Source organism: Vanessa tameamea, chromosome Z (genome assembly GCF_037043105.1).
Source record: "Vanessa tameamea isolate UH-Manoa-2023 chromosome Z, ilVanTame1 primary haplotype, whole genome shotgun sequence".
NCBI classification, from domain to species: Eukaryota; Metazoa; Arthropoda; class Insecta; order Lepidoptera; family Nymphalidae; genus Vanessa; species Vanessa tameamea.
In genome coordinates, this window is record NC_087341.1 from 13,966,514 (window position 1) to 13,984,589 (window position 18,076).

Sequence of the window (18,076 nt, forward strand, 5' to 3'; positions counted from 1 at the left end):
TTGACAAATTTATTTTCTAAATTATACGTAACTTTATACCTCTATCGGTCGGCTTATCACTTTGGTATATGTTATAAACACGATATTTTTCTGTATTACTGATTACAATACAATCAATCTATTTACTATACTAGTTTATCGTATTATTATATTTGGAATAGAATGTATTTGGTCATATAAATTTTATTTCCACTCATAATCATAGTAATCTAATTCTTACTACAAATAAGTCGTGTGTTTGTCGTGTAAAAATATTTTCTATAAGACAATAATAAAAGAAATTGCAATGATAATCATCATATCATCCTTTTATATTTAAACGCTTCCTCGATTGTCACGTGAAAATATTCCCTAACAATGTCACTATCAGCACCCTAAAAATCAAAGAGCCGTGGAACATGGAATCAAAAATATACCCGAAATCAAAAGGAGTTTCCACAATGTTGCTCTAACACTAACAACGCGTGAAATCCTATTGAGAGCTTCAAAGAGACTATAATCCTTGATCTGCGCCTTGCAATCGAAAATAAAACTTGAGTTGTAACACTTAGAGTACGAATTGAGATATCAAGAGCTTACATAGCTTACGGCGCTGTCAACCCCCTGGAACAAATAGGCAATATTACCCACACAGATTCGATGGCCTCGGGCCCGCTGATGAGGTGGCCCGTTAATTATTAAACAATTTGCTTCACGGACATCATTTGCTGAATCAATTATTGTCAAAAATGTAATATTCTCATTTTATTTACAACTTAATATTATTTTAACCAACATATTATAAATACCATTTACAAAGTCTGATTTTACCAGTTATTCAATTTTATTTTTTGGAAATACGATGGAAAATCATATAAAAAACCTCATAATATCAACAGATATATACACACACACATATACACTTAGGTAATCCTGTTTTATATATGTTCAGGTGTATACTTTGATGTCCCTTTAAGAATGACCAGTACTCGTAAGATTGATAATAATTGACATTCATTGTCCGGAGCCTTGGATTCATCAGAACCATTCAATGGCTACTAGGTTTTCCTCTTCCGTTTTGATGCATTTGATTGCTTTGACTAATTCGATACACAATTGGTGATGAAATATTGAAAACATTTAAATAATCAGTCAACGTTCATAATAGCGTAAGATTTTAGAATTTCAAAACCTTCAAAGTAGGTATCTTCTTTTGGGCCACTTGGTCGAGTTGGTTGGCCAAAGGGTCACCACTACCCACAGACATTGGCGTGGTAAGAAATTTCAACCAAATATTACAGCTTGGCGTTAAAATATATGATCACAGGGTGATCTACCAGTCAGGCTTGCACAATTCCTACCACAAAGTTTAATCTATTTTGATCATACTATATTTTCGTACGTTTAAACTACATTTCCCATTCAGTTACCTGTGTCAAAATAATATGCAATTTTAACAACCTTAATAATATTACATTTTGACACAATCAGTAAACTGACCTACAAAAAGAAGTAGACATAGCACTTGTATTGGCTTATATCAGGTATCTGCTTCAATATAAGGATACCGGTTGAATAAATAAATAAGATTTTGTAACACAGATTAGGAGAAATCATTTTTTGAATTGGTTAAGACCATTAGTGTTAGGAAACTTGAGTAGTTAATCAAGATTAAACTAACTAATTGCGTGGGATTTATTTTATAAATCATGAATCACATGTGTAATTTCGATGGTGTGACTACAAAACCAACTTTAATTACAATAACACAACAACAAACAAAGACCGACAGAAACTCAAGTACGATAGTGCTGTCAGAAATTATTTTGATATCTGAACTAGAGAACTTGCTTGATATCTAGTTATAGACTTGTCTAACTTTCCCAATAAACACTCAATAGTGAACTCAACAAGAACGAGTACAAGATTCTGCTTTTCTAAGTGATTTTCCTAGGCTTTGATTATTTGAGATCTTTAACTTTTTACATTTGACGGGTAGGAAGAAGAAAGATTAAGTCAGTGTTTTAACCAACTTGAGATGAGTTGCTATCTATTTCATTTTTTAGTATATTGCGTGGTAACAGATATACATACGATAAACACATTATTAGTGGAAACTTAGCTGATATATTTATAATTGTATATTATTATGTTATAAGTTTCATTACATTATTTGGGTATGGTTTTCCTAAAATAAAAGAGGAGCAAATGTAGATAGAGAGCTCAAATATATAACACCGCAATGCTGCAATGCAAGTTGATTGTTACTTATGTTGTATGGTATGTTGTTGGTGTTGTTGTTTTAATGCAGGTTTTCTCGAAGTGTTGTCCTTGACCGCAGAGTGACTCTACTGTAAGACTATTTTGATACATCCAGTTTTGAGCGACTTTATATTATGTTATTAATAAAGATTTTTTTTTTCAGGTTATGGCAGCAATTCATTATCAGCTATGTCGAAATCGACGTTAGACGCACACACACATCTGCGTCAACCAGGTCAGTGAATTTGTTTTTATTATAAATTTTACCTTAAATCTTTACAGAACAATTTATTTAAAATAAAAACGATAAATACGTGTTAATTAAAAGTTATTTATATTGTATAACCAAATTTTTTTAGCAAAAGTAATTATACAAATTATAAATAAAAATTCGGTGGCACCTGATACTTTACCTAACGACATTATACTCAGGACGTTAGAATCAGTTATAATCATCGTATGACGAGAAATAAAACTAAGCAAACATCGCTAAGTTTCCGACAAATTCTTCTTAATAAATAAATAGAATACACTAGATTGCATTTAACTAACTATATAATGAGTTTCAAGGAAAAGAGGGACTCGGAGATTGTAGCCGGGTCTTGAAAAAAACAAAAACATCAAGGCGGTGGTAGTTTAACATTTCATTTTACCTCGATTTGATTTTGACCGTCGTTTACCTATCAAGTGTACCTAGTTTTTACTTCAATTATAAGAAATCGTCACTTTAATGCTGAAATAAGATTTGAATTCAAGAAAAGTAAGTTACTTGGTCCTAAGAAGTGTGAATCATTTGTTATCAGAAGAGATAACATTCGAATAAAAAAAGTACAATATATTTTATCAATTTAAAGTGTTTGTCGTCTTAGATCTAAAATTAACTTGTATAAAATAAAGAGAAGTTTGCACAAAATGTTACGGAAAGAATTGTGTAACGAACTAAAATATTTTCTTTCATAGATTTGCAAAGTCGTCCTGGACAAACACTCAGGCTGTTTATTGTCCACGGTCAGTTACCTTGGGAGCACATTTATTTGCTCTCGGCCCTTGGACCGTTACGTCCAAACATATTATTTTAAGGGTACCACGTAACGAAAATGTTATTTAAATAAATATCCTTTAGAATTAGGCTTGTGCTCAATTCAAACGATTTTAATAGATTTTTTGGTTTATTAAAACTTTATTAATCGATTCAAAATCATGGGTTAGAAGAGTTTAAGAAACGTATTGCATATAATATAAATCTAAAGGCCATTTTACTCAAAACAAGCGTGACAGCCGTCAGTTCTCCATTTCATTAGACATTACCGTGTGTTTGCGCGTGTCAGCCGCGTGACTCTTGACGCCGGCCGGGTCGGATTACATGCGGCCAGACTATAGGGATCATGGCTTTTATTCATACTCCCCCGTATATTTTTTGAATTTCAATTTCAATGTCGCAACAATATTTTATGATTATTGCTACAAAAAAAAAACTGATCTGATCTTCTCGCATCTATCTGACTATTATGAAACTGTAAATTGTCTTGTTGGACCAATCTCAAAGGAACTTTAACACTATCAAGACATAATAAAATAATCATAGGAAATTTTTCACAAAAATCTGTAACGCATTTTTTGTAAGCTACAATTTCAAATACAGTTATATTTCCGAGGTTCTGTTCAAGTTATTCTTAGACTAGAAACTACGTAGACAATCAAGTGTGCCTGCTAGTTTGTTGGTTTTTAGTTCAGAGAATGCCTTAATACAAGAAGAGACCGCATCAAAAACTATTTTACTATATAAATGAATTTATAAATATAATATATTAAAATGTATTTAAAAGTGATGAACAAAGATAGCGTTAAATCAGGAAATAGTATTTACGGTTTTTTTTATGAATTATGAAATAAATTAAACTTAATGTAAATATGCGTCCCCTGAAGTAAACACGAAGCTAAGGCGCCTAAGAATACCATTTACAAGACACTAGTAACCACGCGACATTTTATCACGCAACTAGTTTTACACAAAAATCAGGAACAGAATGTGTACCTACAGTTTGTTAAATTTTATTTTTAAAAAGACCAATGACACAAATAGTAGCGAACGTTATCAAATGTTTTCAAGTGATGTGAAAAAATGGTCAGAGAATTATATTCTTTGAGTAAAGGACGTTTCGACTGTTTTATTAACTCAATGACATTAATAAAACGTCGAAGAAAATAATAATAGAATCGTGGTTAAAAGCCGAATAAAGTATATAAAATGTGTATTATACAATGCGAAATTGAAACGTACAAGATTTGAATGTACGATAGCATTATACTTATTAATTTCAAGAGAACAATAAAGTCATTTTATTTCAAAAAGCTTTTAAAGGATACCTGTATTCATGCAGACCGGATCTTTACCTGATTCTACTTATTAAATTTTATTTTTTGCATTATACAACATATTAATTTTATTAAAATTACTGTAGCAGTTCTAATGTATTGGCATAACATTATATTCCTAACATTTCGTGTTTATAAAATTAAAACAAACTTATAGTTGAACAGTTCTGAAGAGTCCTGCATGAATATATAAAGAAAAAAAAGTTTAATTTTTTTCTTATGGAATATGATATGAAGTTATACTACAATGAAAACCACCGTACAGCATACACGTTTATAAAAACTTTTTCGTTTAAAAAATTCTGTTGTAAAATTAGTATCGAACACCTTCAATTTATAGGCCATTAATAGTGACGTGCCAACAATTACGTCACGCGAGATGTGTTCCCTGACATGCGTTTAATTGTGCTTCAATAAAACAATGTTATTACAGAGTGTTTGCTCGACGGTTGATCGGTCCCACCCAAAGACAAACCGCGCTGCTCAAACAAACTCAGCAAACAGGGGTAGAGATATAAAAAGTCGAGCAAATAAACCAAACTCGCCAGGTTTTAGGAAAAAAGTTTTTAAATAATAATTTATTTTTAGGATAATAAAAATCTAGATTACGATTTATTATGAAGTTGGATTTTGTGAAAGAGTAAAAGCCATTATATTAATTTATTAAAAAATTATCCACAAATCAGTACACCTCCTCTTGACCTTAAAATATCATAATAACCTTTTATATTCGACTTAACTTTGCTTTCATGCTTAAAACCCATGAACCATAAACACTATTGTTGATGAGTGAGTAATAATTACTATTTCTAAATCAAGTTTGACTACATACGTGACCGAAGGTCAAACAATATTAAACAAAACGATATAAAACGAGTTTAAACAAACGATATTAAATTTCTTATAATAGATTAATTATATATATATATATATATATATTTATAATTTTTTTGTAAATTATGTACTTACTAGTAATAATAGTTGTGAGTATCTTGCTCATTCCTTTTCAAAAGTACGAATCTGTTTGAATAAAGAAATCTATTTGATTTTATTCGTTAATTAAATTAAAATAATGATAGAAAAACATTTTTTTTTCGAAAATTATTTTAAATATATATTCAATACAAGACTTGCAATAATTAAGATAAAAGCAAAAGAAAATAGAAAAAAAAAAACAACTTTATCTGAAATTATCCCAAAGCGATTGAAAGCAATTACGGCCCAATAATCGTATGTCTTAACAAATAGAAATGTCAAAATTTATCTGCGGGGTGACCTTTATTGAATCCGAGATTGGGGCTGAAATTGCAATCAAATGGCTAATAGTGTAGGGTATTTCCACTGGACCTAAATGGATCCTTATAGTTCTTAGGTCCCTGAATATAAGGATTATAACGAAAAACAACTTTCTCCTTGAATTATTTGGTTCATCCCTATTCTCGGCAGCATCGTAATGCAGTGAACGGGAGTAATTATCCATTTATTATCATTTTATTGCCGTTGTAGACGGTGTACCGTTGTCTTGTACATATATGTTATTCTAGGGAGTTCTAAAGGCTCCGAGAAAGATATGGTACTTATTAGGAATGTTGAGGGTATTCAAGTATCGTAAATCTTTTCAAGTATAACAGTAACATATTTTTTGTAATACAATCACTGATAAAGGATCATCTATACACCGTCAAATGCACCACTACCAATGGAAACTACGATTTTATGTTCTTTGTTCTTATAATTCCAGGCGAACTCATTCTTTAAATCAAACGCAGCTCCACCAAGTATTCTAGTTTAATGGGTGAAAAACGAATACCTGATACCAATCAAAGTCTGCAAAAAAAACCAACCACCCATAAAATAACCCGTGCTGTTTTAGTTCGTTGTAAATCTTTTTATAGTATAATTTATGTTGAAGGCCTCAATCTGGCCAACAATATTGATCGACGGGTGTCTGTGGCGTCATAATTGGAATACAAATTTCTTCTTTGACGCCGTGGCCACGTCGGGAGGGTCGTGATTTGGTCTTTTGTGCGTCACGCATTAACTCCTTCGAGCCTCTAGCTACACCCTACTCTACACAGGTCTCTGCAAACCAATATGTACCTTATATCTTTACCAAAAGAAATAAATCTCTCACGTTGTTACGCATGACCAACGATTTTAGATTTACGGTTAACGCAATAAGAACTATTTCGAGTTTGTAAAAAAATCACACCAATGCTGGCAATATTATAACATTTTATTGAAATTAGACGTTATATACTTGGATTTAAGTCCAAATTTGCTTTTCCCGAATCACAGTGGTAGATAGATTAGTGTTGGTAATGGGTGCGTAATTACAGTAGAAAAGCGGACATTACGAGGTTCATTTGGCGAGCAGCGATAGTTCGAAGGGGTTCCGAGTGCTTTGGGAATTAGCCTTGCACTGATTTCATTTAGCTGCAAACATCGTACGTGACACTAGAGAATCCTTCGAAGCACTCGTCGGTGATACGAGCAATTAAGACGAACGTTCATACTTGCACTTCTTTCATTTAAGTATCGAGTTTTCGTTACGACTATTTGATTAAGCTTTTAACCGCAGATTACACTAAAAAATAAATACGAATATTACGTTTAAATGTCTAGATAAATTTGATAAAATTTTGTATCAATACAACTTTAATTCTGGGGATAGACTTTGACTTCTGTACGTTGTTAAATTGGATATGGGATAATGTTTGAAAATTACCTAACTTATGCATTATCAATTTATCACTTCTAACATAAGTAATCATTGCAAGTGAAGGAAGTTTTGTGTATCTGCAGTAATAAATATATTTTTTTATATAAATAATTTATATTATATTATGTATATAAGTCATAATAAACTCATTTATTTATTATTACACCGTTGGTTGCCTGGAAGAGATCGCTATGTAGCGATAAGGTCGCCAAAATTGTACGCCTCTTTTATTAAGGCTAAATCTATGTTATATCTATTTATTCTTCTCTGTGTGGTGTACAATAAAGAATAAATCAAAATATATTTAATGGTTAGGTTATTGGGAGTCTAAGTCAATGATAATAATCGGCAGCCCAGTGATCAGAAATCCAAAGTAACGCGTTTTCCGAGAAATGTTCTATTTCGACGGTAGCTCAACAAATTTCATATGAAGGGTGGATTGTTTGCCGGTTGTATTGTTGACCGTCGCGGGAGAGCGCCAGAGCGTCTTGTCAACACCGCAGGGGACACATATTGTACGAATCGTGAAAAATATCTACGAAAATACCGACACAATTCTTTTTCATATTAACTTTTTCGTCATCATATTTACTATTTCGTTATGTATGAAAGTATGCTCAACGCTATTCAGTAATTAAACAACTGCAATATTATTATGTGACTGTATAGTATATGTTGATCCACATATATCTTTTAATTATATACTGTATATTAAAGTTTATAACTAATTCAAGTCTTTGAATAGTTTTTGAATAATATTACATAAATATACACTAATTAACATAAGTTTCCATTAAAAAGGTCGATAAAAACTAACTATCTATAAATGTAAACCATCACCTTAACGTTACATATAAAAACGTAGCAACCGATATCGAATTTATAAAAATATTTATACATATTCATTCAGAAATAATTAAAGTTTGGTACAAAATTTATATATATTTTTTTTACATATTAATAAAAAATACCCGTCTTAAAATTCAAATCAAAGCGTAAATAACTGTTGATTTTGATACAGGATATATAAATTTATCCTTCACGATTCATAAGTTCTAAAAAGTAAAGTCAAAACTTACAACGGTCGTACTTTATGTTTTATCTATACATATCTAATTACTTTTCTTTAAATAAAGTATCAAAAGCGTTCAATTTAAATAAAATATTTAAAACAAGATTTCATTAAATAACTTAACATAATTAGTGATATATATGTTTACTACGTGATACGGATACTATTGTGTGAAAAAAAATATACTAATAAACTAAGGAATCCAAAATATATATAAGGAATGCTTCTTTAATGTTTCTTTGTATGTTTGTTCTCTTCGCGTTCCAAAACCATTTCTCCGATTATGATAAAACTTCGTCAAGTTTTTGTTGCTCAATAAAAAATCTCCCTTATTCTAATCAGGCGAAGTTGTATTATAGTAGGTAGAGGTATAGTAGGTTGCTTATAGTGGGTGAATCTAATTGGATTTTATATAATTTAATTTATTAGACTAATATTAAAATAAAATATAATTACAAAATAATGAAAATGTTAAACATATTTTCCAAGTAAAACGATTACGGTTTTCAAAACCACGCCTAAAACTCGATTCCCAATCAGGCGAATATGAAATTGTATCACAAAACAATCACGCAACAATTCAGGGCAGAGGTGAGTTCGTCCTACCAATCAATCGTAAATGGAAAATGTAATAGCATTTCGACAATTCTATTTGGTGCAGTCATAACTTCGTTTCACGTTCAGGTGAGAAACGTCTGCTGGGGCCGTTTCAATCAATAAATCGAGAATACGTATAAAAATAAAACCACTTGCGACCAGTGTACGTGGCGGCGGTAACCTTTTTGCGTCAGAAACGTTGCACTAAACTTTACATCAAAAATGGTTTAATTAAATCTTTAAAAAAATATGCATAGAAATTCCAGACATTAGTTTAGAAAAATATAAGACTAAATAAATTTAGTTAATTATTGATACTGTTTTAAAATCGTCCAAAATATAATTGATTTGTAATTGATTCTTTCTAAATGCTTTTTTATGTATTAGGTTCCTTAAATCCTAGATATACATACGTTATTATTTAAATACCAACTTATTTACAAACTACTTATTCCTCAAAAATTATGAAATTATTATCAAGTCATACTATTTTAATAGGTACTAAATATATATAGGTGCATGAATTTATATTGAAATAGTAGACAAATAAGGTCTTGACTGTTTGCATTATCTCAGAAAGTCGTGTAGACGGACTATCTTATGCTATTGTAAACTACTACAATAACGCCAAATATTTTTGGAACACGCTGTATAAGTACAAAATCGCGTATGATCAATATCGTATTCAATTGTGTCAATGATATCAATTTTAATTCATCCATTCGATTGCCTTTAAATTTTATGCTAATATAATACAGGCAGGAACAGAAACACTTTGTTTGCAATATCTATATGAATGAAAATAATTTTTTTGTATATTCGCCTTCTATGTGCAAACCATTGAAACAAGTGTGATGAAAATTTGATGCATTGTTCCGTGTACAGTCTTGAATGTAAATATAATTAATTTAGGTAGATTTTTATTTATTATACCCTTATGACATCGGGAAGGTAGATATTATACATACTTCTTCAATCTTAATTCCAAATTATCCAAATGTAATGAGTTCTCTTTTACTATTATTCATCTTTTAATTAATAGAACTCACTGAGAGATCTCCGACTGAGTAAATAAGAATAGTTGTTTAAATAATATCAAACTCTAATAACTAAATTAAATATTACTAGATAGCTATATCAATCTTGAGTGTCGCACTACAAAGTACTAAAACGAACAGTCCTATTTTGATATCTTGGTGTGTTATACATTCTCCAAATATCATACTACATAGTCATGTAGTGATATTAATGTATAATCTAAATAGTAATGATATTAACCTCCGTGTACTCGGTGGCCACAACTTTCGACGCGTTCTCAAGTTTGACATTATATCTAAGCATATAAATAATCAAAGCGGACTGATGAAAATTCTACTATTACCTTTTTTAACGAAACCCCAAAACCCATACGTACGATAGTCGCGAAAAGAGCAATAGTTTTAGACTTGATTCCGACCTTTTGTTCAATCGAAGTGCATACGACAATGAAAAAATTAAACGCGCACATTGAAAACTTCACTGGTCTGGTGTATAGAGTATATGAATAGAATATACGTATGACAATATTCTAATAGTAAAAACTCTTTAAATTTTAAAAAGCAAAATGTTGATTTTATACAAAAATAAATAGAGCCTAATTTTTAGTGTATTTGTTGCTTTATATCCATACATTTCTGTTGAATATTGTATATAATGTTGCTAATACTCGAATATTTATGAAATAATTTAAAAAAATGAATGATTGTAATATTTATTCTTAAATATAGAGAGAGGGCCTGGTTGTGTAGAAAATTACAATACTGTGTTTTTTTTTGTGACACGCTGTATAAGCGTACGGTTTTATCGAATGACACCATTATCGTATTCATTCGTGCGAATGCTATCTATTTTAATATAACCATCCGATTGATTTTCAAATTCATGCTAATATTCAATAAAAACTTCCTTCATTTTTTGTTTAATGAAAAACCTTTTTTAATCGTTAAACGCACATTTTTAAATTACACAATGTCAGATTATTGGAAGGGTAGATACGGTATCTTTTTAATTTACTAGTTATAAAGACAATTGCTTAAATTACGGGCCCCTCTTAGCTGTGTTGAAGTGGCAGCTTTATCTGATATGAAATATTAACCAAGGGTTACGGTATTTAGCAACCATAAAGTAAACGTCGGTTAATTTCCCACAGCTGGGCTGAGCCGTCCTATTCGTTAGAGCGGAAGGCTTGACACATATTCCAGTTCCATTGCGGCATTTGGCAGTCTTTCATGTAACACATGTCGACTTCCTCATGATGTTTTCATTCACCGCTGAGGACGAGAAATATTATATAATTTTAAAAAAATCAGTGTTGCTTGTCAGGGCTTCCATCTCGCCTTATTCAACAAATAAAATACATTACAACAAGGTTAAACGTACTTTGAGATATTTAGATAATTTCATCAAATTACTTAAGTTATCTTAAAGTATATTTGTTAATAAAAATAATAATTAAAAAATATGTTAACGTAAAATAAAGCAATACGTTTATGGAATGTTGTTTTTTTATTTATAAATATTGCATACCAACGAGTGCTCCAATGCAATCAAATAACAAAAGACTTCATATGACGCATAAGATATTCTGTTTGAACATCTTTTCATACGATGTATTATGATACATGTTCAGTGTCTGTCGATACTTTTAAAAAAATATTATTATTATGCTTTAAACGACATACTATATAGAGTATCTCTTAGTGTGGGTTAACACTTACAAAAAAACAATACTGACACACACAAACACTTACTTTTGAAATCTGGCAGTAGAACGTTAGGAAATAACCCGCCCGCGAGCCCCAACACAAGTAGTCATTCATCATAATCATCTCGATTAGATCGCGCCTCGCCCTACAAGGGGCGTTTAACTACCCTCCATTTAACAGTTATTTTCAACATTTTTTTATTCGGAACGTGTCTTTTGTTAGTGCTTAGTCACCTACGTGGGTGCTGTGATTCATTCGTCTTTCAGAATGCAGTAGTTTTTAAAATGTTCTTATGTCCTCCAGCGCCTAGCCAACTTTATCAGGTTACAGAGCTGACTTTATTATACATAGAATTGATAGGCGTTCGGGAAAATGGCTACCTGGTCGTAATTGGTCACCATCATATTTCCGCCGTAAATTCTTTAATCATTCCTTACAACGTCATTTCGCCACTGACTAACTCACCCTTCAAACCTTAACACAACAATCCTAAGTATTGCTGCTTGACAGTAGAATATATGGTACCTATCCAGAGGGGCTACCATCAAGTATTTATAGTTTATTTCAGCATATGATCAGCTCATATTTACAACGGCGTTTATAATGAAAATTATCCTTAAAATTAAGCAAGGTTGATGAAGAAAAGGAAAACGGAATCCAATCATATATCATATCATATATCAGAGCATGGCTCCTCTCCCAGCCGCTGCTCTCTACTCAGTTGGGTGTGCGTCGCCCTTATACTACAAACTAATTCGTTATTATATATTATAACATATGTATAAATATATTTTTTATTAACAAGACTGTTTTTGTTCATTATACTTACTTCATATTAATTTATTCGTTTTCTTTTGTTATTAATGATTGAATTAACCCTGAATTTCGATGTGTTACATCTGCCAGGCGTTCCGTGCCTGCCACATTTTTCACATATGCAATTCATCAATTAATAAAGAAACAATATTCTTGGTGGTAGGACTTTGTGCCATTTTGGGTAGGTACCACCCTTTCATCATACAATCTACCACCAAATAGAAGTATTTAGTATTGTTGTGTTTCGGTTTGTAGGATGAGTGAGTCAATGAATCTACAGGCACAAAGGATCTTAGTTCCCAAGGTGGTGGCGTTTTTGTAAGCAATGGTTAATATTTCTTAGAGCGCCATTGCTCACACAGGTGGCCCATATGTTCGTCCACCTAATTATATCATAAAAAAGAGACAAATGAACACATTCGGAATAGGATCAAATTTATTTACATATTCTTATACAATATTTATAAATAATGTTTAAATATTATAGCGCAGTTGGGTGATAAAATTCGAAATTAAAATCAATAGGCATGTTCAATTTTTGATATAAGAAAAATTCATGTATTTCATATCTGTTGATCGTATTTAACATTAAGATGAATACTGTTCCTTGGCAATAGTATAGCGGCAGCCTACTCTTGACGAATAAGAACTTCGCTGGCACGTAGGCTCTCAAAATTATACACTGAAGGTTGTAATTAATCGTATGTTTCTTCGCCAATAGCTGTTATGAAAACAAAAAATAGGTACTTATAAGATTTTAGTAATATATATGTTACTGTAAAAGCTCGAACTACGGTAAATCTTAAGATTTTCCAATAAAACCTAAGATTTACCGATTATGAACGGTAAATGTCCATAAAACTTTGGGATTCGAACTTTTACCATCATTCACTTGGTAAATCTTAGGATTTACATGTTAGGTTAGGTTAGGTTGGAATGGTAAAAGTCCGAAAAAGCCGTCCCTTTATAATAAATACTTACATTTACCAACTCATTTCGGTAAATCTTAGGTTTTACTGGAAAATCTTAAGATTTACCTTAGTTCGAGCTTTTACAGTAACATATACTTTAAATTGAAGAAAGAAATGAAAACCCTTACTGGGATCGCTGTTATTGAAAAATGATATTATATTCATATTGGTTCCGAGTAAATAAGAGTAAAACTAAAATTCCATTCAAACTTTTTTGTGTCAGGAATTAACCTTTTCAGTTACTTTTTGAAAAAAAATGCTTGAACTATAAATGTTGTTAAAAAAAATTGTCTTCTTCATTGAATATAAAAGCAATGGTGAGAGACAGAAATAACTTTGTACCTAAACCCCTAACAAGGTACATCTTACGACATTCCATGGCCGTTAAATATTAACAATAACAAGATGCTAAGTCATATCAATAAAAATTGTAATAACGAAGGAAACATGTTAAGGATGTACGGAGATGTATCTCACATAAATATAAGTCAGTTGAGTCGATTGCCACGTCGGAAACGTTATGTTCACTGATTTGCGTAAATATTGTCTCGAAGCAGCGTCCGGTGTACACCAACCGAATTTGTAGATATGTTGTAAGGTATCTGAAATGAACCATTTTGAACGAATATTTGTTAGTGTGGATATTTAACGAAGTTAAATGTGATATACTCATATGCTGCTAAAGAACAACAAGATTGAGTCCTTGGTCTAGTGGCTAGCTTATGTGGATGCAGATCTCGGGATTACAGTTTCAAACCACGTTTCAGACCACTAAATCTTTATTTATTTTTTTTAATATGGCGGTAGCTGTCCTACTTTTGTAGTTCAGCATAATAAAACCTTGTTCTTTACTTGTTAACTTATAGAGTTATTTATAAATTTTATATTTATTAAAAAAACTGACCTCAATAATTTGCCTGAATGTACTCTTCAAATAAAAACTTAACAATGTCCCGACCGCCTGGCACTGTTCAGTAAACCAAAGCAAAAAATTCACCTAAACTTGTTCATAGACAAAAAATAATACTTAATGTTGATAAAAGTACCTTTCGGTAAGTCCTCGTCTGGCGTTACTTCTTTATTTGAACGGAGAGCATACATCGCTTGATTGGCTGGTATCGCCTTCCAAGTATCACAATCCGATACTAAAATTTAATATAAAAAACCATTTTACTAGCTGAGCCTGCGACTTTACCCTCTCGAGGAGTGAATTATAAATGCCTATGTACTTCCTCGGAACTTAAACTATTTACAGACCAATCATTTTTCATCTAAATCAGTTCACTGGTTTAAGAATGAAGAAATAACAGTCAGAGTGACTTTCGCAATTATAATAATAGAATAGATTATATTATTACAATATATATTTCTATATAACAGGAAATGAAAAGTATGAATATATAAATAAACCGTACACACGCATAAGCCTAGAATTATACAAAATTAAAAAAATACTTTTGTTGATGAAAATTCTGAAAGAAACTTCTTTCAGAATTTTATGTATTATTTAAGAATTAACAGATTTATAAATGAATAGTATTAAGACCTTACCAAAACAAAAAATTACAAGAATTATAGGACATAAGTACAAAACTTGATTCATTATATTTATATTAAACTACCAATGTAGATTATTCAAATTCAACTACAATCCGAACTATTCCAATATCACGTCAACTAAGCTCGTTTAATAAACTGATACAATTATCGGTATGTTTGTTTGTTTACGATTATTTTTGTGTTAATATCCTGACTTTAACCAAATATTTAAACGTATCTCATTGTTCGTAAGTGTTGAGCTAAGAAAACACTACCAGAAGTAATAATAAATAATATACTAGGTGAAATTTATTTGTTTGTAATAAGTATTTGTTAGAAATAAATATTTTATATTGAAAATATTGTTTATTTACTTCAAAATCGGTATATCAAGTTACCATTATGAAGACAAAGTTGTGCGTGACAAGTGAAACCGCGGAGGGCCGCTAATGAATAATAGGAATAATAAATATTATACAGATTCAGCTGTACTACATCTGTCTCTCCGAACAGATTTTTAAGAAAAAATTGGTACGAATTTAATGACACTCCATAAACCTGACGTCTTAGCTACGCTTTTATATCGTTAAGGGAGTCATGTTGGAGTTAAAGGTTTGTCTCATATTAAAGTATTTTCGCCACAAACTGAATTTCACGCGGACGCGATGTGTTTATAGTTTGTAGATAATAATTCTTAAAAATTAAAGTTGAATGTACAAAGTAAAATCTAAATATAGTAAATTATTATGTAAATATGTATGTGAATCTATATATCACATCATTTTAAACTTGTTTGTTTTGTAAAGAAAAAACAAATTAAGTATTCCGTAAAAATATAATTTACGTAGTAATCATAATAAGACGTGTATGATTGAAATTAGTTAAAAAGTGTAGAGATAGTATTTGTTGATTTTTAGGCAGAATATAAAAAAATCATTCTATTATATCAACATATATATATAAATATATATATATATATGTGCCATTTAAAAGTGTAATTACTGCCCTTCTTGCTTTACTATCTGTTCTTCCAATATAAATTTTGTACATTACAAACGGTTTGTAGTTCAGTTTATCCTTGGAAAATCATCATCAAAAGTATTTTATTTTACAGACTTATTTCAAAGGAAATCGAATTGTGTAAAGCCATTAAACACTACAGCGACAACAAGGACATGCACTTAAAATAGTCTAGAATTATATCTATACTAATATTATAAATACGAATGTAACTTTATCTGGGACCTCTTTACGCTTATACTGTTGAACCGATTTAGTTGAAATTTAGTATTGAGACAGTTTGGAGAGAATTATCACGGAAATCATCATTTAAGGGTGGAATATAAATGCAGGAGTAACTCTGTCTGTTACACTTACGCGACTGAGCCACAGATTTTAGTAAAATTTGATAAAAGACATAGGCTACTTTTTTAAAATCACTTCTTGAGGCGTTTAAAATTGGGGTGATGGTTTGTATGGTATAAAGTTTTAAACATTAAGCGCGGGTAAAGCCGCGTCTAAAGCTATTATATAGACGATACAATATTACTATACTGAAACCGCCTCCGAAAGGCGCTGCATTTTCTGATATAAGGTCTATGTCTATTGAATTATAGAAGAAGAAAAAATTTTCACTTCTTTTATTGCTATATAGATTTATACACGCAATAATTTGCTCTTAAATTAATCTCTAGATAAAACACGTCATGGATACGAATGATAATATTTTATAATCATTCAAATAAGAATTTCATGAATCACATACGTACGTCTTAGTAACAAATCATATATAAATACTATCAATAAGATTGCCAACCTCATTGCCTGCTATGCAGTGTTCGTATACAGTGACTTGTCAGCGAAATAATGGCTCGATCCGTTATTTTACAACTCACGATATTATTCATCGTTGGTAATATATTTACAACTGTTTTATCTAAAACTATCGACTGTATTGTTTATTAACATTTTATATTGTTACAATAATTAAATAATCATTAACATTAAGATCGTAATTATATACAAAAATTAAAATTAAAACCCGACCTCGTGGAATGGTAGCTAGCAGATTTAAAAAGTCACATGTATTTTGTTTTTTATGTAATTTCTGAGTTAATAACATAAAAACGTATTAAATTTTACAGTTAATGAAAATTGTTGCTGGAAATATTTCACATCACTGTCTGACTTAACATTAACAGGATCTCCGCCAGATCCAGGTACTTATATATATTTTATTATAGTATGCAACTGAATTTACATACGAAGTGATCTAAATAAGAATGAGAGGCTAAAGTATATCCTGTAAATATCCCATTGCTGGACTAAGGCCTCCTCTCCCTTTGAGGAGAAGCTTTTGGACCTTACTCCACCACGCTGATCCAGGTTTGATGGATACGTGCAGGTCTCCTCAGGATGTTTTCCTTCACCACCGAGCACGAGATGAATTATAAACACAAATTAAGCACATGAAAATTCAGTGGTGCTTGCCTGGGTTTGAACCTGCATCGGTTATGATGAACGCGTTCTAACCACTGGGCCATCTCGGCTTTGGTTATGGGATAGTATTTTAAAAAGGTAGACGATCTCATGGACCTCCTGTTAACAAATGGTATACGTTTTCCAAGACATAGATAGGCATTTACAAGCCATTTTTTTTTTAAAAAAGATATTTAATGTAACGTGCTTAATTTGTGTGAATAAATTAATTTCGTAACCTGCAGTCAAGGACAAACATCGTGAGAAAACTTGCATGTGGCGCCAGAAAATCAACTATGTATCCATTAACTCCTAACCAGCGTGGCGGAGTAAGCTCCTAACCTTCTTCTCAAACAGGATACTACAGGCTATTACTTTGTCTTTTTTATAACACATATATGTGAAAATCGATCGAAGAAGATTATTTTCAATTCTTAAACTAGAGTCGAACATCAATTAGAGATCTGAGTCTAAGCTAAAGAAAAGAAGGCCCGAGTTTGAAGGCTTAATGTAAGGCCAG

General features: G+C 31.2%; 1 protein-coding gene across 1 annotated transcript in view; it reads left to right on the forward strand.

Moving 5' to 3' along the window:
• Window positions 1-18,076, forward strand: part of LOC113396629 (DNA-binding protein D-ETS-3) — a 76,411-nt gene that overhangs the window by 46,056 nt on the left and 12,279 nt on the right. Inside the window, exon 5 of the mRNA XM_026634641.2 lies at window positions 2,405-2,476. Coding sequence (XP_026490426.1) covers window positions 2,405-2,476 — 72 coding nt within the window. The remainder of the gene's footprint in view (window positions 1-2,404; window positions 2,477-18,076) is intronic.